General features: G+C 43.4%; 1 protein-coding gene across 3 annotated transcripts in view; it reads left to right on the top strand.

The window, feature by feature from the left end:
* The window catches only part of FBF1 (Fas binding factor 1), a 47,700-nt gene extending 26,831 nt beyond the window's left edge, over positions 1–20,869 (top strand). For 2 of the 3 annotated variants that reach the window (XM_054976998.1, XM_054976997.1), the window contains 13 exons: positions 226–381; positions 738–838; positions 1,872–2,078; positions 2,484–2,591; positions 5,184–5,323; positions 8,050–8,168; positions 9,604–9,726; positions 11,182–11,367; positions 12,102–12,278; positions 14,203–14,340; positions 17,110–17,248; positions 19,816–19,946; positions 20,720–20,869. In XM_054976998.1, coding sequence (XP_054832973.1) covers positions 226–381; positions 738–838; positions 1,872–2,078; positions 2,484–2,591; positions 5,184–5,323; positions 8,050–8,168; positions 9,604–9,726; positions 11,182–11,367; positions 12,102–12,278; positions 14,203–14,340; positions 17,110–17,248; positions 19,816–19,946; positions 20,720–20,803 — 1,809 coding nt within the window. In that variant the 3' untranslated portion in view covers positions 20,804–20,869. Of the gene's footprint in view, positions 1–225; positions 382–737; positions 839–1,871; positions 2,079–2,483; positions 2,592–5,183; positions 5,324–8,049; positions 8,169–9,603; positions 9,727–11,181; positions 11,368–12,079; positions 12,279–14,202; positions 14,341–17,109; positions 17,249–19,815; positions 19,947–20,719 lie in introns of those variants that run through there. The other variant, XM_054976999.1, reaches the window with a different exon arrangement.
* The last annotated feature ends 838 nt before the right edge of the window (positions 20,870–21,707 follow it).

The following is a 21,707-nucleotide window of genomic DNA, read 5'->3' as shown; positions in this document are numbered from 1 at the left end:
TTACACAAAATAAAGCTACTTGCAGGCATAGCCCTGTACATGTTTTCTGCGATGTCTGAATGCCTCCTTGTATACAAATGAAATAAAAGAGTTGTACTGGAATGAGGCACTTTCCATTTCAAAATGGTTCTTCTCTGCTTTCTGTATGACAGTCACAATATTTAAGAGGGGTGCAACCTTCGCGCCACGTACCTACATGGCTTTTATTTCTATCTCCGTACTCAGCTTCTACACTCAGAACACCCTCCATTATGTTTACCCAGTACCAGTGAGAATGAGAAAAAACTGGCCCGTGTGCAAGCGCAACTGCGAGAGAGTGTTGCAAGCTACCAGGCAGAGCTCTTGAGTGCCCAGACTCGCCTTGCCGAACTGGAAGGCCAGGTAAGTTACCAGATCATAAAGCAGGGGAAGAAACAGCTCTTTTTAACTTTCTTCTTGTGGAAGCATTATACGACCACAAATGTGTGTTAATGGCAACCATTTGGGATATGGACTACCTGAGCCATAGAGGATAAGTGTATTGTCATGAAGAAACTGCTGAGGCTTGGATTAAAATCCTCATTTAATCGGAAATCTCTCTGGGTCATTGTCTTCTGGCATAATCTACTCTTAAAGTAAAAGGTGGAAGCCCTGAGCTCTTTGGAGGAATCAGCTGTGCAAAATGGCTCACTTTTGTCGGTTGGGAAGAGAATATGGTTGTAATTTCTTTGGCATCTCTGGTGGTTTTCTGCTTTCAGGTACGTCGACTGGAACTGGAGAAGCATCAGCAAAAACTGTTGCTGGAAAGTCTGCAGCAGCGTTACCAAGATGACTTGGAACTCGTTGAGAACGCTCACAGGTATTGGTTACCCAGATGCACAGATTCCTGACAGGTTACCTACCCCAAGAATTTATATAGAACAGGAGCCATGGGAAGGATATCTATAACCATGTACATCTGAGCAAAACTGTTAATGATAGGATGTTTTGGAGGTCATTAATTCATAGGCTGCGTAATTTGCAAGTAACTTGATGGCACATAACACACTCCAGTAGCGCTTTCTGCTACCCACACCTAAGCCATTAGACTCGCTGATGAGTGTACTGCAAGAGTACTAGAATCTCCGTGGATTCAAACTCGCTTTGCTTCTATACTTTCAGGCTATTATAAGGGCTACTCTTCAGAAATCTCTCTATTTTTAAATATGAAATCTCTCTCTTGTTTGGATTCATTTTAGCTTACTTATTCTCATCCATATCCAGGCACTGATTCGAGATGACTACTTCTGGCTGCTGGTTTGGTAAAATACAGAGTTGGGTGTCATCAGCATATTGACAGTTTTCCGCTCCAAAGTATTCCATATGATCTCATTCAGCGAATAAAAAGAGCAATCCTGAGCAGATCTACTCAGAATCCTACTCAAGTCTATTCAGTGGGGCTTACTCCCAGAAAAGTGTTCTTAGGATAGCACTATAAGAGTAACAGTAGTAAAAACACAGCTCAAATCAGAAACGAGGCCTGAAAGTAGCCTTTTACATAGAGGTCTGTAATGAGCGGCGGGACTCTAATCTGGAGCACCAGCTTTAATTCCCTACTCCTCCGCTTGAAGTCAGCTGGGTGACCTTGGGTCAGTCAGAGCTCTCTCAGAGCTCTCTCAGCCCCACGCACTTCACAGGGTGATAGATGTGCGGATAATAATCACATACTTTGTAAACTGGGTGTTAGGTTGTCCTGAAGGGTGGTATATAAATCAAATGTTGTGGTGATGGTGGTGATGATGATGATGATGATGATGATGATGATTTACCAGTTCCAGTTCCAAAAGGGTGTCATGCATCCTCTATTCCCACCCAAACAAGCTCAGAGACCGATGCGTTTTTTTCTGGAACAGGAATCGCTTAAAGGTAATTGAGGACTCATACCGCCAGCGGGAGGAGCACTTCCGGCAAGAGAACCAAGAACTGGCCGAGCGGTACCTCTCCCACTGCCAGAGTGCAGAGCAAGCCAAATCAGAGCTCTTGGCCCAACATCAGCGCAGACTCACTGAGGTGGAGCAGGAGAAGGTCAAGGAGATCGATAGGCTCCGGGAGCTTCAGCGGTAAGAGTGAGGGAAGAAGCAACTGGGCTTTGACTTGATGGTGCTTTTACAGAGCACGTGTCAAACCACGTTTGTTTGTTTCTGCTGCTAAGTACTTTAATTTGAATCCTTCAAGACCTGGCCAACCCACTACAATAAATGTCTCATTTCTTGTAAATCATTAGTTGAGTTGCAATGAGGCTTCTGAATAGGATCTCTCTATATTCGTGAAAGGGATATTGGTCAGATGCAGGCATTTCTGTGTGCCTTGAAATCTTGCACACTGTTTTACCAGTATCTATCTACATTAATAAACACAACATTAATTTTGCAGCAGACTCTGAAGAGAGACCCTTCTCTTTCTACCAGCAGTTCTAGAGCACCCCACTATGAATGGTTTAATTGGTTTTTGCTTTGGATCCACAGGTTGTCCATCCTGCAGATGCAAAAAGACCATGAGGAGCAACTACAGCGGTTGAAACGACTGAAGGATCAGGAGATTGACGCTGTAACCAGCGCCACCTCATACACCAGGTAACTGCTGCTGCTCCTGTGGGCAAGATCCCAAATCAGGAAGGGGAGTCAGTACTAGGAATTGGGAAGCGCAGCTGGTAGGAATATAAGAATAATTTTGTAGTGCTGCTGTTTGGGGTGAGAAAAAATGGCTACTGAGAAAATTAACAGGCATGCTTCTCCAAGTACCTTTCTTGGATCCACAGGATATCTATCCTCCAGATGCAAAAACACCATGAGGTCTTTCTTGAGATGGCATAGCTTATGATGCAGCTAGAACAGGAAAAAGAAAGGGATGGAGGTTAGAGCTCTGCTCCTTTGCATATTATTCTTATTTATTAATTAATTCATTAACCAATTCATTTGGTTTTTCCTAATGGGGAACCAGAGTGGCTTACATTATTCACTTCTCTTCTATTTTATCCTAACAACAATCCTGTGAGGTAGATTAGGCTAAGAGTGTGTGACTGGCCCAAAGTTACCCAGCAAACCTCCACAGCAGAGTGAGGGGGGATGATGGTGAGGGGGGATGATGGTGATGTAGTGGTTGAGAGTGGCGAGACTCTAATCTGGAGAGCCATGTTTGATTCCCCACTCCTCCGCTTGAAGCCAGCTGGGTGACCTTGGGTCAGTCACAGCTCTCTCAGAGCTCTCTCAGCCCCACTTACCTCACAGGGTGTCTGTTGTGGAAATAATAATGATACTGACTTGTTAACTGCTCTGAGCATGGCACTAATCTCTCCTGAAGCACAAGGTTATTAATTGTAAAAAGGTAGTCCCTAGGTGTGTGCACCAAGAAAGACTATGATGATGATGATGACGATGATGACGATGATGATGATGATGATGTGGTTAAGAGTGATGAGACTCTAATCTGGAGAACCGGGTTTGATTCCACGCTCCTCTACTTGAACCCCCACCCACCTCACAGGGTGATTGTTGTGGGGATAATAATAACACACTTTGTAAACCACTCTGGGTGGATGTTAAGTTGTCTTTAAGGGCAGTATATAAATCAAATGTTGTTATTATTATCATTAATGTGTTTATATACTGCCCTTCTGAACATATTAGTGGCCACTCAGAGCAGTGAACAAAGTCATTGTATTATTATCCCCACAATACAGCTGGGGAGCTGGGGCTGAGAGGAGTGGCTTACCCAAGGCCACCTGCAGAGCTCATGGCAGTACTGGGATTTGAACCTGCGGAGTGCTGGCTCAGAGCCCGTCCACTTAACCACTATGCTACATCAGCTCTGGCAGCTCTGTTTTCCCAGATCCTAATCCAATACTCTTAACCCCTACAACATGCTCACTTAGTGAGAACTGAAAAGGTCAGGGCTCTGGCCTGAAGACTCCAGATGAATCATCCGGCAACTTTGGTCATAAATACCACAACACGGATGGCCAAGTGCCCAGCTCACACCTCAAAGAACCAAAGTTGCTACTGACATTCTACCGTACCTGGACTTATAAGCTTTCTGGCTCTTTTTGAAAATAAAGTAGTGGATGATGCATCTTAGCTAGAGATACTCACTCACTTGGACAGTTGCAGTCAGCGCAACTGAAGCTTGACAGTCTGTTTGCATTTGAACAGTTGGCATATGTGATCAACAATGCAAAAAGGATGGGTGCACAGACATGTTCTCAGATTGCTTTTCTGCCATGCTTCCTCCCTCTGTCACAGTCATCTCAGCTCCCTGTCAGCTGTTCAGCACATTTTTTTTAAAAGCGCATTTAGATTCCATGGTAAAAAACTTAAAAATGAGAGGTGACTTCCGGTGTTCCTTCTGACTGCCTGGCATGGCGTTTGTTATTAGGAAAGACGGATGTATCCAGATCAAGAATAATTTTGGAATGCACATTTTCACAGTGCTTTGTTATGAGGGCTCCTTGCTAAAACCATTTTCCGCCCAAAGTGGAGTAAAAGTCAACAGATTGTCACGCCATTAAGGCTGAGCTATCCCCAGCCTTGGTCAATTTCATTTCAGTTTCCTAACCTGCGACCTGTGCTTAGAAGAATACACTGAGAGTGCTGCTTACCTAGTGTTTTGAAGATGAAATGCTGTGGTTAATTTCATCATTTAAAAATGTCATCTTCCATGAGCATTCTTAGTTTGGACATGCACAGCTCCAAGCTTAGGAATGTGAAATGAAATGGGCCAAGGCTTTCTGAGCTGCACAGATCTACATCTTTCAGATAAAGAAAACAACACCTCTCCCATTAAAAGGGAAAGCAGAGAAAGTGTCCTGGTTGCGAATAGTAAGAGCAGGGGTGTTGTCAACTGTGCAGATGAGAAAGCAGCAATACAACCAAACTTGGCTGCATTTAAGAGAGATGTCCACTGATAACTGAGGGCGTAGTCATCCAATATATTGAAAAGCAGTAACTCAGGCACCATGCTGAAAGCTGCCACTATTGCTTGCAGTACTGCTTGCAAACAAATATTCACAGCAGTTGAGAGAGGTTCTATATTACAAAAACCCTCAAGCAAGATATATCTGAATGCAAAAATTATAATAAATAAAACTCAGTGTCCCTGATCTTAATAGCAATGACTGCAAATAACTGCATCTTAATTAAGCAATGTGGTACACTCCTTGCTTTTTACAGGTCTTTGAATAGCATCATTGACCAGATGGAGCAATTCTCTAGCAACCTGAATGATCTCTCCAGTAAAGTGGAGGCCACCCACCACACTACATCCCAAGGGCTGGAGATTGGCACCCGCCAAAGAGAGGAACAACACCGGGGTACATTCCTTTCTGACTCTTGAAGCCCACGTAACACTTTCTCCAGATCTTTCTTGTGTTCCAAAGCATTTTCAACATAGCTTGGGCCCAGATTTGAAGAAACGTGCTAGATGGTGACAAGACTAGGTTCACTTTAGCCTTCCCATTGGCTGAGACTAAGCCAGCCACCACCACCTTCTGTAGGCACATTTGACTGGCCTCTAGGGGTGAGGGTGGCAGAGAAATACCTCCAGGGTGATACTAGGCAGGCACATTGTGCTTTGTTGTTTAAAGGCCTTTCAACCCTAAACAGCCAAACCAGTTACGAAGGTAGAAACCAGTTATGAAGGTAGAAAGACAGCATGGATGTGAAAGCTATCCAGGAGTGTGCACCAAATATTTTTTTTGGTAAATCTGATTTTTTTTTTACCAAATCTGAGAAAAAAATTGGAAATCTCTGAATTCCGAATTGATTCTGTAATTTGGTTCTGAAAAATGTGGCCATTGTTTTCTATGGGAAAATCACTCTGGAGAGTATCCAGTGGGCTGGGGGTGTTATTTTTCAACCAACCCACACCAGATATGGAGGGAACCTACTCCTGACTGTCCTCTAAAGACCCCCTCCCAAGTTTCATGAATATTGGACCCTGGGGGGGCAATTTTATGGGTTCCTAAATGTGCTCACTACCCATTCTCCATTATTCCGTATGCGGAAAAATATTGGGGGGTAATCCAGTGGGCTGGTAGGGTCGTTTTTCAAGCAAACTCCATTCCACCTAAACCAAACTGAAGCAAGAGAAACTTGCAACTTAGTCCAACAGAAGCAAACTGAAGCAAGGGGACAGAATCGCCCCAGAACCAAAAGGAAGCAAGGAGACCAACATCACATCAGAGAATCACATCCACTCCATCCAAACCAAACTGAGGCAAGAGACACTGTTGCAACTTAGTCCAACAGAAGCAAACTGAGAGGACTGTGCTTGAAAAATGACCCCTTCCCCAGCCCCTAGATTGCCCCTAGATATTTTCCCATAGGGAAAATAGAAAGTAGGTAGCGGGCACCTTCTTTGGGGGTCCATAAACTTGGCCCCCAGGATCCAATATTTATTAAACTTGGGGGGTCTTTAGAGGACAGTCAGGAGTAGACTCCCTCCAAATTTGGTGGTTGATTCCACCAGCCCACCAGATAACCCCCAGATTGATTTTCCCGTAGAAAACAATGGCTGGATTTTACCATATTTTTATTGAAAATTTGGTAAAAATTCAGAATGCCTGGTTTTTGAGTCAGAATGCCTGGATTTTACCAGATTAGCAAAATTCAGTATTTTAATCTGAATTCCAAATCAAACTGTACACCCTTATTATCCAGTGTCTGCAGGTGGTGTCATATGCACATGTCCCAATTGCTCTCCAAGCAGGTCAGCGCTCTTCAAGTGCAGACAGAAGTCAGGGCAGGCAATATCAAACTGTTGATCCCCCAACAGCCAAAGCTGAATTGAGGTTATTTATATGCAACTCTAGGAGCCTCATGGCGCAGAGTGGTAAGCTGCAGTACTGCAGCCCAAGCTCTGCTCACGACTTGAGTTCGATCCTGGTGGAAACCGGGTTCAGGTAGCTGGCTCAGGCTTGACTCAGCCTTCCATCCTTCCAAGGTCGGTAAAATGGGGGTAAAGTGTAGATGACTGGGGAAGGCAATGGTGAACCACCCCATAACAAAGTCTGCCAAGAAATTGTCGTGATGCGACGTCCCCCCATGGGTCAGTAATGACTCAGTGCTTGCACAGGGGACTACCCTTACCTTTATATGCAACTGTAACAATGGCCTAGAATCAGCAGGCACTCACAGCCGGACTTTGTCCAGCATCCTGCAAAACCTTATTGGTGGATCCAGGTATCCAGATGCCTTGTAGTCAGCAGAGAGCCCTCAAGCAGCTAGTTGTGCACTCTGCCATCAGAGCTGTGCTTCTGCTGGGCTTTCTGTATCTAATGAAGCTGATAGGCAGTGGGTTCAGGATGGACAAAGTAATTACTTCTTTACTCAACAAGTGATTCAAATGTGGAATTCACTGCCAGAGGACGTAATGATGGCCACAGGCATAGACAGCTTTAAAAATGGATTAGGTTGATTCATGGAGGATATGCCTCTCTGTGGGTATTATTAGTCATGGTGACTAAAGGAAATCTCCACATTCAGCAGCAGTAAACCTCGGAATAAAAGTGCCAGGAAGCAATATCAGTGGAAAGCCTTAGCCTCCATATCCTGTTGTTTGCCCCCAAGTAACTGATTAACAAGTGTGTGAGACGAGATGCTGGACTAGATGGACCACTGGTCTGACCAGGCAGGGCTCTTCTTATGGCCAAGATGCTGTTGCAGCACAAAAATTAATCCTACCGGTCTCCCTTTTTGTAGCTGAAGCTGACGGCACATCCAGCTGTCCCTAATTTCAGAGATCCCATGTGCTGTTCAGCAGATCCTCTGCTAAACCATGTGGCTGATAAGGAACAGTGCACAGAGACCCCCAGATTTCTGCACTTTGCATTGTGTCTTACAAGGACAAACCAAGTGTGCATCAGTGCTGGCTATGCGGCCCAAAATTCCTGAAGTTATTGGAGATAACCCAATTAGCATCAGACATGATGGCATCAAAACCATAGTGAGGGCCTTTATTGGGTGACAGAGATTAGCCTGCCTGTCACTGGAGAATGCAAGTGGTTGATGGTTGCTGTCCCTCCTCTCCATCCCAAAGTACTGCAAGATCGTCTGGCCCGTCAACAGAGGGACATGGAAGAAGAACGAGGCCGGCTGCAAGCAGTCATCTCTAAAATGGAGGCCAGGCTGAATGAGCAGACCCGCCTCCTGGAGCAGGTGAGCTGATGCTAGAAGTGCTTCGGGCTGGGCATCTCTGCTGAATGAGAATGTGAGAGCTTAACCCCCTTCACATTAGCATGAAGGCCAGTGTTGGCCTTAGGAGTGCTTCAGTTGTTGAAAGACCCAACGCCAAAAGAATTCTAAGTCCTTTACAACTTTGTGTTGAACTTATTAATAATGCCATCCAGTAATTAAATCTTAATAGGCAAATGCTGCCTTATGGTCTCCATCAGGTAAGGGGAGTTTCCCTTGACCTGAAGGGTCTGGATATTTGGGGGAGAGTCTATACAGCGAAGGAACATCTAAACACTGGGGCGGGAGTAACATGCAGAAGATCTGCGTATGCAGTTGACTACTGAGGAGGACATGCACGTAGCAAGAGCTGCAGAAAAAGCCTGTTTGGAATGGACAAGCCAAAATTTCAGCAAGGGCACTTGTGGGATCTCTTAAGAGAAATCACTAATGCCCTCATAAGCTAGTATTGAGAACAGAGGGCCACAGGGGAGACATTGTCCAGGCTTTAGAATGGCATTGAAAAGCTGGAGGGATGATTCTAATCTAATAAGTGTGAAAGTGTTCTCGGTTAACTAATACAGAACAAAAGACTTGACTTAGCAAACAGTTGGGAAAGTATGTTCTGAAGATTTCTTTGAAAGAGTGAAAAGGATCTTTTTAATCATTTTAATTATTTAGAAAACGAGCTATCAATTCATTTATTTCTTTAAATATTTATAGCCTGCTTTTCTCCGCAATGGGGATTTAAAGTGGCTCATATCATCATTCTCCCCTCCATTCTGTCCTCCCAGTACCAATCCCGTAAAATAGAGTAAGCTGAGAGAAGGTGACTAGTCCAAGGCCACCCAGCAAGCTTGCATGGCAGAATGGGGCACAGCAGATCCTAGTCTGAGACTCTTCAGAAGAGAAAAGAGTCCAGTAGCACCTTTAAGACTAACCAACTTTATTGTAGCATAAGCTTTCAAGAACCACAGTTCACTTCGTCTGATGCATCTGACAAAGAGAGCTGTGGTTCTCAAAAGCTTATGCTACTATACTGTTGGTTAGTCTTAAAGGTGCTACTGGATTCGTTACTATTTTGCAACACAGCTAACTCCTCTGGATCTTCAGAAGAAAGTTAGGGTAGGCTTTGTGCATTTCTAAATTAGTTAATATAACAGAAACACAAGAAAAAAAACAAACTGGAGGCTTCTTCCATTGTTCTTTGTTTTGTTTTGTTTGCATACACTTCTTTCCTAATGAGTGCTACTCAAATAGAATGCCGTTGCAACACATTGATGACCCACTTACAACTGGAGTGGCTTTCATTTAACCAGTACCAGCTAATTATGGTGTTCGTTCTTCCTCCTTGCTTAATCCAATTAGCATTCTTAGAAGTGGGAGAAACCTTCCCTCATTGCACATCTGTTTTCCTTAGGAACGCTGGAGAGTGACAGGAGAGCAATCTAAAGCAGCGTCCTTACAGCACTCCCTAGAAGAACAGAGAAGAGTCATGACTCAGCAACTGGCCATGGAAAGGGAAGAGCTGGAGAGGGCAAAGGTTAGCAATGCCCATGCTGACTGAGCATTGTGATGCTGTCAAAACATGATAAAAATGAGAATCCACTTCACTGGCTCAGCTGTAAGCATGCAACAGTCTAAGCAGACACACACATACAAAAAGATCTCCCACTAGCTGGACTCTTGCATTTCCATGCCTGTTGTTCTAAGGCAAACTTTTTGCTCTGTTACTGCCACCCCATGCCGCTAGCTGAGTGTCCTTGTCTCTCACCCCCTTGGTCTGGAGTCCCATAGTTTGTCCTGACATGCATGTAGATGAGTGAGGCTTTCACTATTCCAGTAGCAATCACCAGCAGCAGACTGATTGTCATATCTGGGAAGCAGTAGGCAGGAAGCAGAGCTGTAGCCAGACTTCCCTGTTAGGTGGGGCAGAGTGAAAGAATCTTGTTTGGGTGGCAGATCATGGAGGCTTCATTACAGGTCAGAGAACTCTCCATGATTCAGTCTACTATTATACTTTTATCATTGTGGGATACGCAGTTTAGATTTTCTGCTTCAAGAACCAAAATATCACAATTAGACAATATATGAGAAGTTGGCTGAATCAGAAGAATTATCTGAAGAGAGTTACAAGCCTAAACATACATAGCTGGGAGTGCAGTGTGTGGCTGAATGTACAAACTGAGAAAAAATCACTTGATGTTGGTTTGTATGGGGCTTGTAATGGTCTTCGCCCAACAAGATTTTGAGAAAGGCCTGAGGGGGAGATGAACTTGTGAGGAAGACTTGTTACCTTGAAACCCAGGTGATTGCTCCTAAACAGAGAAGAAGGGTTTATAAGAGGCACACATTCCTAAGAGAAATGTAAATTGTGGGTTTTTTCCCCCAATGCAGCTGACTAAAAGATACACTTGCAGAGTAATCTTAAGAAGTAGGGGTGTGTGCTTTGGGTTTCTGATTCGAGTTTTAAACCCACTTGCAAGCGGCAAGAAAAGTGCTGCTTTCAAAATGCCAACTGCTTCCCCTCTCATCAGCTGAAAAAAGCCCTTTAAATGCCCGGTGTCTTTTTTCAGCTGATGAGAGGGGAATTCCCTCCCATCAGCTGTAAAGTGGCTGGCATTTGAAAGTAACATTTTTCTTGCCATTTGCAAGAAGCATTTAAACACCCAAACAAAACACACTGACGCATTTAAACACCCAAATCTGGGTTATCCTGAATTGTTTTCCCGCTTTGGGTAAACCCGAAGCGGAAACCCGAATATTTTTTGGATGCACACTCCTATTAAGGAGTACTGAGAACTCCCATTTTGTTCAGTGGGGCGTAGTTCCAGGAAAGTATTCTTGGGATTGCAGCCTGAACCTTGCAGGATGTAGTTGAAACAGCATTTTGAAGTTTGTGTAAAGGCCTGTGTTTGTTTTGCCTGCACTTCAGTACCTTTAAGAACCACAGGTTCCTCCCTCATTCTCCCCTTCTTCCCACATGTCTTGCTGCCAGAATGCTTTGCTAGAGGAGCAGAAATCTGTGATGCAGAAATGCGCCGAGGAGCGTCACAAACTTGCTATGGAATGGTCTGAGTTTCACACCCAACAGAGGCTAAGTAAGGAGCGCACTGAGCGGGAAGTGGACCGAGCTCTTCAAATTGATTCCCAACGAGAAGGGGCCATCATGAGCCTTGCAAAGGTAAATGCGGAGTTAATTTGAATCCTCTAGAGCATTGCTCTAGAACTCGCCGTTCCAATACTCAACCCTGAAATGTGTTAAAAATAAAAGAGGCTATTTGGATAAGGGAACAAGGTCTTCAAGAAGATCTTTTCCAAGAGATCCATTGTCAAAGCATTGACTAAAACTTGGCTACAGAGTTCAATATTAGGACCTGGTAGTATCATTTCAGCAAGGACAAGAAGTTTGTGCCCTGTAAGTATGTGGCCAATTTCATACCCCCCAACTTCAGAAATTTTTTTACCTTGGTCCAATTCAGTGCTCTACCTTTGGCACTTTTGCGAAGGAGTTTTTTTAGATTCTGTTTTGGGAATGTACTTGCCCCTGCAAAGATGGGAAAGTTGAAATGGTTGTGAATGTATTATTGTACTGCGCTTTTTATTGAGATCTCTGAAAAGTTATTATTACTTCCATTCTTCAAAAAATGCCAACCCGATCTAAGGATTTATATACGGTCTTTCTTCTCTTGGACCATAATCCTGGGGTCATGGACAAAGTGGCCAGATTCTGGGCAACCACTAAAGCCCATCACTGTTCAGTTTTAAGTTAGTGGAAGTTACCTGTTCATTTTAATACAATTAGGTAACCTTTTATGTATTAATGGTCTATTGTATGTATTTTTATGTATAGATTTTAGAACCGGTCTTCAGCCGTAATCCTTCATTCATATTAGGACCTGCAAATCCTTTTTCTAGGAACAAGCAGACCTGAAAATTAGAGCCAATGAGCTGAGATCCAAGGAGGAGCAACTGGCAAGAGAGCAGGAGATTCTCGAGCAAGAGAAGCAGCAGCTGAGATTGGAAAAGGAAAGAGTAAACGCGGCGGCATTGAACATCAAACAGAGGGCAGAGGAAATAGAAAGTATGAGTAAGGTAAGAAAGGCAGACTTTCCCCTGCCTGTGGTGTTTCTGTTAGTGGAAGGAAGGGTGAAATAAAGGCATCTTTCATAAAGTTACTAGGATGGGGTGACTGTCTCCCTAAATCCAGGAATATTCTGAGACCTGCTTCACACATCATTTTTAGAAGGAGAAAAGTAGGGTGCCAGTTAAAAGGAAATAATCATATTATCTGCTCCCATTAGTTACTTTACTTGACCGTTTGAAGGTACAATTAAGATCTCATCACTCCATTGTCAATCAAGGCACTTTTTATTGACTTAAAGGCATCGAATATACTTTGCTCAGTTCATTAGATTTACTGGAATACTACGTTGCTATGTTTGCTGGGAATCCCTGAGAGAGAGAGTAAACAAGGATTCGGTGAAGAAAACCTTCTTAATGTGCTCTTTTAAAAAGCTTTAAATGAAAAGAATGTGGACCTCAAAAAAATGAGGGGGTAAACAGTAAGATGAGGACAAGAGAGGGGAGTGTTTGAAGGATGAATCAGTAGGCCATAGGGGATGCATAAGCAAAAAATAAAAGAATGAAAATATTTTGTGGAGCAAAGAGGGAAGTCTCAGGAAAGAAGAGGAGGGTAATAGCAATAATCGGGAAAGGTAACATTTGACACCCAATCAAAACTCGTGTGTCCATGTGAACGGGCTTGTTCTTGCCTCTCCCTCCAGGGAGCTGCTGGTTTCATTTCTCCACCCACCTTAAAAGAATGTGCCCAGTCTGGTCAAAGACCAACACAAGTGGCAATGGAGAGATCTCATACAAAGTGATGTGGCTCCTTACACAAGCTTGGAAGAAGTACTGAGGCCTTAGGGTGAAATGAGAGTTTTATCAGAGGGAGTAATTAACACTCAAGCAGTCACGGTAATATCAGGAATACAACAACAGTACGGTACCAAATACTAGAACGCCCACACACACGAGCAATGTGTGTCACTCAGGAAGGGAGAAGTAAGAAGCATAATGAGGCAGAGCAAGAAGAGTGTGAACAATATAATGATTTGCTGAATTAACAGTGAAGACTGGTAACGGGAAAAGATCCTAGAAGATAAGAGGACTTTTCAGCCATTTGCTATGTTGTTTCACCTCCTGCTACATCCCTCATTTGTTTAGCACATGCTTAGTTTTTAGTGGATTTGAAGACTCGTGTTTTCATTAAAGCTACACTGCCCTATTTATAATCCCTTTCTCCAATCTTATATGAATGCGAGGTGGTCAAAATTTATTCAGGCACTGCAGATGTTCAGAACATTTATTTCTTTTTGTGTGTGTGTGTGTGGAATTTTTCTTTATTTAAACTATAAACAATAATATAAAAGCTATAGACAAGTTAACATATAAGATAAAAAAATTCTAACAAGAAAACACTAACAATACATAAACAAGTGAAAAAAGAAAAAAAAGAAACCTTTAAACTAAACTACAGATTGAGTACCGATTTACTCCGCCACAAATATAGATCATTTTCAGAGTCTCGCTTATTCTAAGTTAAACATAAAAGCCCTCTTCTTTCTATTGTTCATGATTCTTAATCCATAAATCCAGATGTCATCAAGTCCTTATTATCCATTTCAGGTAAAAAGTCTATAAATAGTTTCCATTCACTCAAAATGTAACTAATGTCTTTTCCCTAATCAGTGAAGTAAGTTTTGCCATTGATGCAAACTCCAACGCTTTTAACCACCGTTCCTCCACTGTAGTGGAGTTTTCCACTTTTGTGCATAGAATACTCTTGCTGCTGTAATCAAATATAAAAACAAAGTTCCAAGCACATTTGTTTCTTGAGAGTACTGTGTCATATGTCCCATGATTGAATCTTGAGAAGGAAAACTGGTTCCGGGACAAAGTTCTGCTGTGCTTTACTTCAGATCGCCTTCTGATTCTCTATCTCTGTGCTCCACAGCTATCCTCACAGAGGTATGAGGAGGGAGAGCAAGCCCTCCTGGAGGCGAGGAAGATCGAGTCAGAGCATCAGGCAAGGCTGCGTGCCGTGCAGCAGCAGATGGAACGACTCAGGCAGCAGGAGGAATATTTGCACCAGGTAATCCTCCTGAAACTTTTAAGTTGTTTTGTCCCCGTCAGCCATAGAATCTGGATGGGCTGATCATAAAACCATTGGCTTCCACATTTCATGGGCTCATAGTGAGCAACAACATTCTTAAACCTAGGAAAGGGATATAAAAAGCACATTATTGTTCTCTGTAAACTAAATGGCTCTCTAATAATATGGTCCTAAATAGAGTTACACCCCTTTGGGCCAGTTCACACCAGTGGATTTAGAAGGGTAGAGCTCTACTTAGGATCGCACTGTAAATTTTGAGGTATGTTCCCACTAGGGTTACCAGGGCCGTTTCCACACTACTCACCTTTATCCGGAACGCTGCAGAACGTCGCAAAAAAAAGCGACGTTCCGCAGCATTCCGGATGAAGGTGAGTAGTGTGGAAATGGCCCAGGTCCCCTTACCCTCCTGGCGGGAGGACGGGTACCTGGCACTCATCTTCTCTGTGTCTCTCATGTATGCACAAAATGTGCATGAGCTCCCATACCTGCGCAATGACATCACTTCTGGGCAACGTCATCAAGGAGGTACAGGGGCATGTGCACACTTCACAGCGGGCCCATTTGGGGCCCAAATCTGCCCGCTCTCGGGGAAGCCCAATGACATCACTCTCAGGAAGTGATGACATCATGTTCCTGTGCCTTTCCCCCACGCCAGCCAGGTGAATGGTGGCTGGGGGCGCAAGATATTGGTAACCCTAGTTCCCACCCATCCAAGTGGAGTAGGGCATGCTTGAACTCATGAATCTTCCTTATACTAAGTCAAACTAAGTATTGTCTACTCCGACTGGTAGTAGATCTCTGGGGCCTGAGGCAGAGAGATGTTTTTCCTAACACCTCTTGCCCAACATCCTTTAATGGATTAAACCTGGAGCAAAGCATGTACTCTTCTTGCAAGCCATGGCCAGTGTACTGCTAACGCTAATTCCATATATTCCTGACTCGCTGCACCTACCAGGCGGTGGGCCACAATATTCTACGTAAGCTGCAACTTGTGCACCATTTTCAAGTACGTATTGAAGAGTAACTTACAAAAAAGGACTGCAACAAAATTGTTCGAGGGGCATTTTTATGAAGGAAATAGGGCTACAGTGAAATAGTGCAGGAAGGTGTTCTTATAAAGCAAATTTATTTATTATTTATTTATTTAATCACATTTCTAGACCACCCTCCCCGTCAGACGGGCTCAGGGCGGTTTAACAACAGTTTAAAACAGTAAAAACATTATAAAAACATTAAAACATATCAAAACAATTAAAATTGGCGGGTATAAAATATTAAAATACAGCATTTTCCTGCATGGGTGGTGGAAGGTCTTCAGTGGTATGGCCGGCGAGAGGACAGCCTAGCTCCTGCCAAATGCTTGGTGGAACATCTCCGTCTTGCAGGCCCGGTGGAAAGACAACAAATCCTGCCGGGCCCTAGTTTCCTCAGATAGAGAGTTCCACCAGGACAGAGCCAGGACCGAAAAGGCCCTGGCTCTGGTAGAGGCCAGGTGGACCTCCCAGGGGACAGGGACCATCAGCAAGTGCTTAGTGGCTGATTGAAGTGACATCCGGGGAACATATGAGGAGAGGCAGTCTCGAAGGTATGCTGGGCCCAGTCTACATAGGGCTTTATAGGTCAACACCAAAACCTTGAACCGGAGCCGGTACTCAACCAGTAACCGGTGCAGCTGACGGAGGATAGGTGTTATATGAGCCATGATTGGTGCTCTGGCAACCACCCATGCAGCTGCATTCTGAACCAGCCGCAGTTTCCGGATCAAGCCCAAGGGAAGCCCTGCGTAGAGCGAGTTGCAGTAGAGTTACTGGGACTGTAAACTATATCCCTGTGTATAATGTGTATTATCATGCTCTCACTCCTTTATTACTTTAGTGTTATTTTCTGCATCATTTAACATATCATACCAAAACTTTGTATTTTGTTTCAGATTTTTGTAATCCTATCCTATTTTCTTGTTTATTAAATGTCTCGTCCTATTGATTTAATTGTTTTACACTATGTAATCCACCTGGAGTCTCAGCGAGAAGGGCAGACTATAAATAAATAAATAAAGCTCAATTCCCCGCCCCCCCAAGAATGGACACATCTGGCACATCAGGGCTTCTTCCAAATGGTAATTTGTCTCTGAGTGGACAGCAGGACATCAATGCGGGCATGCCTTGGATGACTCCAGTATTTTTCTCAAATGAGATGGATTTTTTAAAAGCTCCCTTTAAAGCATCCATCTGGACACTCTGCCAGCAATCCATAAGGGGAAGGGACAGGACTAAGCAGAGTCTTCAAAATGGTGGTGCTAAGCTCTACCACCACTTTAGTCCATTAAAGGGCTCCCCCCCCCCACCCCGGCTTTTCTCAGCTGAGCTATGCTCTAGCTACAGCATGGCTCAGCTGTGAAAGTAGACAGGGGGGCATTTCTGCACCAGTGTAATGGAGACAAAGGTGAGGGAGTAGCTGCGAAGTCAGCAGGGAGTCCATTCCTGCCCAGCTTCCAGCTGCTCCCCGTGGATCCAACCTTTGATACATGTGACAGAATGTTCTCATGACCATAGCTACCATCTGTTTGCTTGCTTACTTGCTTCTGAAGTCGATAATAGATTCAAGAGCTCATGAACATTTGGCAATTGAATGTCTAACTGAAAGTCTGGAGGCGCCAGGCAAATTTAAAAACTGGGTCAGTTTCACACGAAACAGAGAAATGTGCTTCATGAACCCTTTCTCTTTCTTGCTCCCTTTGAAATGTATCAGGAACGCCTAAATTTGTCACACCAAAGGAGGCAGCTTGAACAGCTGCGGGACAATCTTCCAAGCAATCCACTGTTGTTCCAGACCACATCCCAGATGCCATTATCAGGCGCGCAGGCCAACCTGATATCCAATCTGCCATGTAAGTAGCTCACAGCCACTAATTATCTCTTCATGGGTGTGTTTGCTAGAAAGAATCAAGGTAAAGGTTACTAGATGCTTATTCCATGTGCCTGGGAGGGACTTTGTGTATCAGGTAAGATCAGTAGACAATGACTTGCCACCAACTACCTGGACAAATATCACAACCTCAAGATGCATTTGCCTGAAACCAAAGTTGTGCACATAACAGGCACATTCAGATTACTGCAGAACACCACATTTTAAAGTTGACCAAATGAGTTCACGCCGGCATGTAGGCATTTCCATTGCCTAAAGGAATCGGCACCTTCATGTTTTGCATGTACAGTGGAACACAAACAACCCACTTCTTCCAAATGGAAAATCTAACAGCTAGATTTTGATGAGTTCATTTCCCATTATTTGAATCAAAGCTATGCAGGAATATAAACCTGGGCACCAGCCATTCCAGTGACTAAACTTTTCTGGCTCTTCACATCCAGTCTTAAAAGAAGAGGGCTGCTCAGTAACAGACTAATACTGATTTCAGTAAATAATGCTTTCTTTGTCTTAAGAAGCTGAGGAACGATTGTGTTGAATTTATTAAAGACTCAGGTTTGCTTTTTATTAAGCCCTTTCTCCAAGAACTCAGTACCATGTACGCCGTTTCCCATCCTCCATTTTATTCTCACAATAACCCAGGAAGAGAGGCAAGTCTTAGGGTGAGGAACTGGCCCAAGATCATTCTGTGACTTCCATAGTTTAATAGGGAATTTGAAGCGGGATCCTTCCAGTTTGCCACTCAAACTAATGTACCACACTGGCTTTTAACTAGCCGGTGGCAAGACTGAAACAGAAACAGAACTGCATCCCTGATTCTCCTGTTCCTCAGTTGTGTGAGGCCTCAGCTACAGAATAACAATTATCTGATTTGGAACTGGGTGGGGGATATTGTGTCTGTCCTTTTTTTTTTTTTAACACTACAAAAAGGGAAAAATGGGAACAGGGGAAATGGAAAAAACAACATATAAAAACACACACATTACATCTACAGGCATTGCTTTCCCTTCATACTACAATTGTTTAAAGTTAAAACTTTATAATATGCTATTAGATTGGTAGATCTTATAAAATACAAACTACAATCAGGATCAGGTCTTCTCCCCACCCCCCTTGCGTCTCAGTCGCAGCTCTCTCTGAACAGCTACAGTAGCTGTGCTCACTCCCTCCCCCCCCCCCCTTTCAGCTTCTAAGTCCTCTTCTTGTTGGAACTCTTGATGATTAGACACAAAGTCCCTTAGCTGTGCTTCCGATATTATCTTGTAGGCTTGGTCTTTATAACTAAACCAGATACCTTCCGGAAATAACCATTTGTATTTTATTTCACGCTTCCTCAGAAGAGCTGCAAACCTTTTATATTTAAATCTTCTTTTCCGAGCTAAAAATGGAACGTCCTTCAATATCTTAACCTTGTTACCCAGAAAGTCCAAATCCACATTGTACGAATTATATAAGATGGTGTCCCGAGTCTTCTTAGATGAAAAGTCGATAATGATCTCGCGAGGCAGCTGTCGCTTCGTTGCATATTTTGAAGATGTCCAGCGGACTTCCAGAATATCGCTTTTTAACTCTTCTTTAGTTGCCTTTGCGGATGACGCCAAAAGTTCCGACACCAAATCCTTTTAAGTTTTCACTTTCCTCCTCCTTCACATTCTGAAGACGCAATACCATCTGAGCATGATCCACTTGTAGCCCTATCAGTTGATTCTCCAAAAGCTTTACTTCTTTGTTTGTTGCCTTCATGAGTTCTGCGTTTTCCCGAGCAGACTGCTCTGCCCCCGAGGCTGCTTCCTTAATGGTTTTCACTTCACTCTCACTTGAGCCAACCCTTTGACCGATTTCATTCAGCTTATCAACAAAGGGCTTTATAGCTTCGACGACCAACCGCTTAACCAGCTCTTCAAGAGACTCTCCTTTCCCCTGCAAGGCAGCCGAAACAGATTTGCCCATAGCAGGGCTCTGCTTTTTCGTCGCCATTTTGGGGGGGGTGGAAACCGCCAACTAAGTTCCGAGACTCAATGAAGGGGAAGATATCCGAACCTTCTTAGCTTCAACTCCCACCAATCCTTCGCATATGCTTGAAATGACAGAAGGGATTCGCTACTTACAGGTTTTCACCTTAAATCTGCTTTTTGCCGTTCTCCATGGCCCGGCAGCACGCGATGTGCTGCGCAAGTCTGCTGGCCTCCGTAGGAACAAACGGGCAATTTACCCCCTGCATCGACTTCAGGGGGCTCTTCCCGGCACGCTCCGGACCCTGACCCCCTCACTGGGAGTCCTGGGGGTTAACCCTCGCAGGTCAACCGCCCGGTCAGGCTGCTTGGGCGCTTCCTCCCGGACCTGCGGAGAGGAGCGTCCGACATGGCCGGGAAACCGAAACTGAATCGGGGATTGTGTCTGTCCTGACAGAACTCATGTTGTGGCCCCCTAAAGGCTGTGCCTCTCTTTATCCCCAAGTGAATTGTCTGCACGTAAGATTTTACAATACCTCATACGCCTTTGATGTATGTAACTTTATTTTCTTTCCAGATTTGCCAGCTCCTGCTACTGACCTACCTAAAGTTGACCTAGGCAACTCTGAAGTGTCCCAGGATCTTCTAAGGATGAAACCAACAGACCTCTATGCCAAACTGGTGCTACATAAGCTTACAGCTGACAGGGTGAGAGCAATTTTAATTTCTCCCAAGAAAGAGGCAGCTGAAAATTATTTGGTTTGGAGTCGTTCCAAAACGGCTTCACAATAGATGCTGAATTCATCCCCCTCTTCCTTTCTGTATTTCCACCATCAGGTCATATCTGTTGACATTGAACGTTCTTATATAAACTAGTGTCTTTTTCCACCTATCCCATTTTCTAACACAGGACATAGCTACCCTAGGCAGTCTAAGTGTACAGACCTAATAAAGTACAGGTGTGATAAGGAACCTAGTTCCATAATGTTCCTTATACTTTAACCCTTGTTAAGAAATCCTGAGCACTTGGTAGTCTCACACATTCCTTCCTTTCTCCCCTTCATTTTCAGAATTAACCAATTAGCCAAGATTGCAAATTCTGGTTGAAAACTAAAAATGATTAGCAATAACATTTGTGCGAATATAACCAAAACAGCTGGGAGAGAAGAATTCTTATGAAAAACATGTATATAGGGAGAAAGCATGTGAGCCTACGGGAACCTACTGGTCTTAGGAGACTGGGAACATTATACCTGTAAATAGTTTGTATGTTGTCATAATGATATCATTCCAGTTGTCTATTTGTATGCTCAATTTCTTCTCTAACCTTTGTATGCTTACCCAAAGACTTGTTTTACTCACAGAGGTTGCATGAATCACCTTGCAAACTCCTTGTATACTTTACACACACCTATAAGGCCTGTGTATCTCTCTACTAAGAAAGTCTTCATCTCTTCCCCTCCACCCTTTTTTTTTTACAGGACAATGATTTTTTGGAAGAGGAGCGATTTTTCTTGGACACCCTGAAGAAAGCTTCATACAAGACTTCCTCCCAAACTGTATGAGAACTGATGAGCCCTGGAGATAGCACTAGCTAGACTGGGGTTTCCTTTAATAAAGATATATTTTGAATTTTGAAATGAATTCTTTTAGATGGGGAAATAATGTAAATAACTATTAACTCCTATTTCAGCAGAAATTACATATTTTTAAAGGTGGGCTATAATCCTTACTTTGGTCAGGTGGTGTGGGGGGCGGGGGGCTCTCTGCTGCTAAGATTCAGATTTATTTAATTCGGTTTATAACCAGCACAAGTCTCTACAGCAAAACTAGAGTAACGGAATAAATAAAGACAAACTAAAATTCAAGCTATAAAAATACATTGAAACCTATCTACAAGATTTACTTTAACATTCCCCACCTTCTCTACAGAGATTAAAATCAAAGTAAAAAGATACTCATTCTCATAAGTCCCCAGCCTCCCAGTTACATTAGGCTTTGTCTTTACGAATCTTGTGGGCTATAGCTAAAAAATTGGCCTCTCTGCTGCTATTTGGTACTTGGTTCATTTGGACAGTTATGCATCTTTGATCATGTCACATCATGCCTCTCCATAACCTCGCTTGATTTTCTTAGCTCTACAGTGATGGTTTCAGTGTGACTTTTCCTGCTCACTACTCAAAATTCAAACATTGCAGCGTTCAGAACATGGAAAACAGACCAAAAAAATTGAATACAATTGTATGTCTTGGCAAAGGCAGGAACAGATAATTACACTGCTGTGCAAGAAGAATATTTCTGGCCATAACATTTAAGTCAGCCATAACCCAATTGCTCAAGAACAAGCTGCTGTTGATTTAATAACATAAACTACACATTTCATGGGACATTTCATTTAACGATTAAAAGCAGAGAGAGGTTGGAATGACCATGTTGGAAGAGAGGGTTACTTCTTCTCCCTGTGCTGCC

Source organism: Eublepharis macularius, chromosome 4, assembly GCF_028583425.1.
Source record: "Eublepharis macularius isolate TG4126 chromosome 4, MPM_Emac_v1.0, whole genome shotgun sequence".
Classification (NCBI taxonomy): Eukaryota; Metazoa; Chordata; class Lepidosauria; order Squamata; family Eublepharidae; genus Eublepharis; species Eublepharis macularius.
The sequence above is the reverse complement of the archived record's forward strand: the minus strand, read 5'-3'. Positions and strand labels throughout refer to the sequence as shown.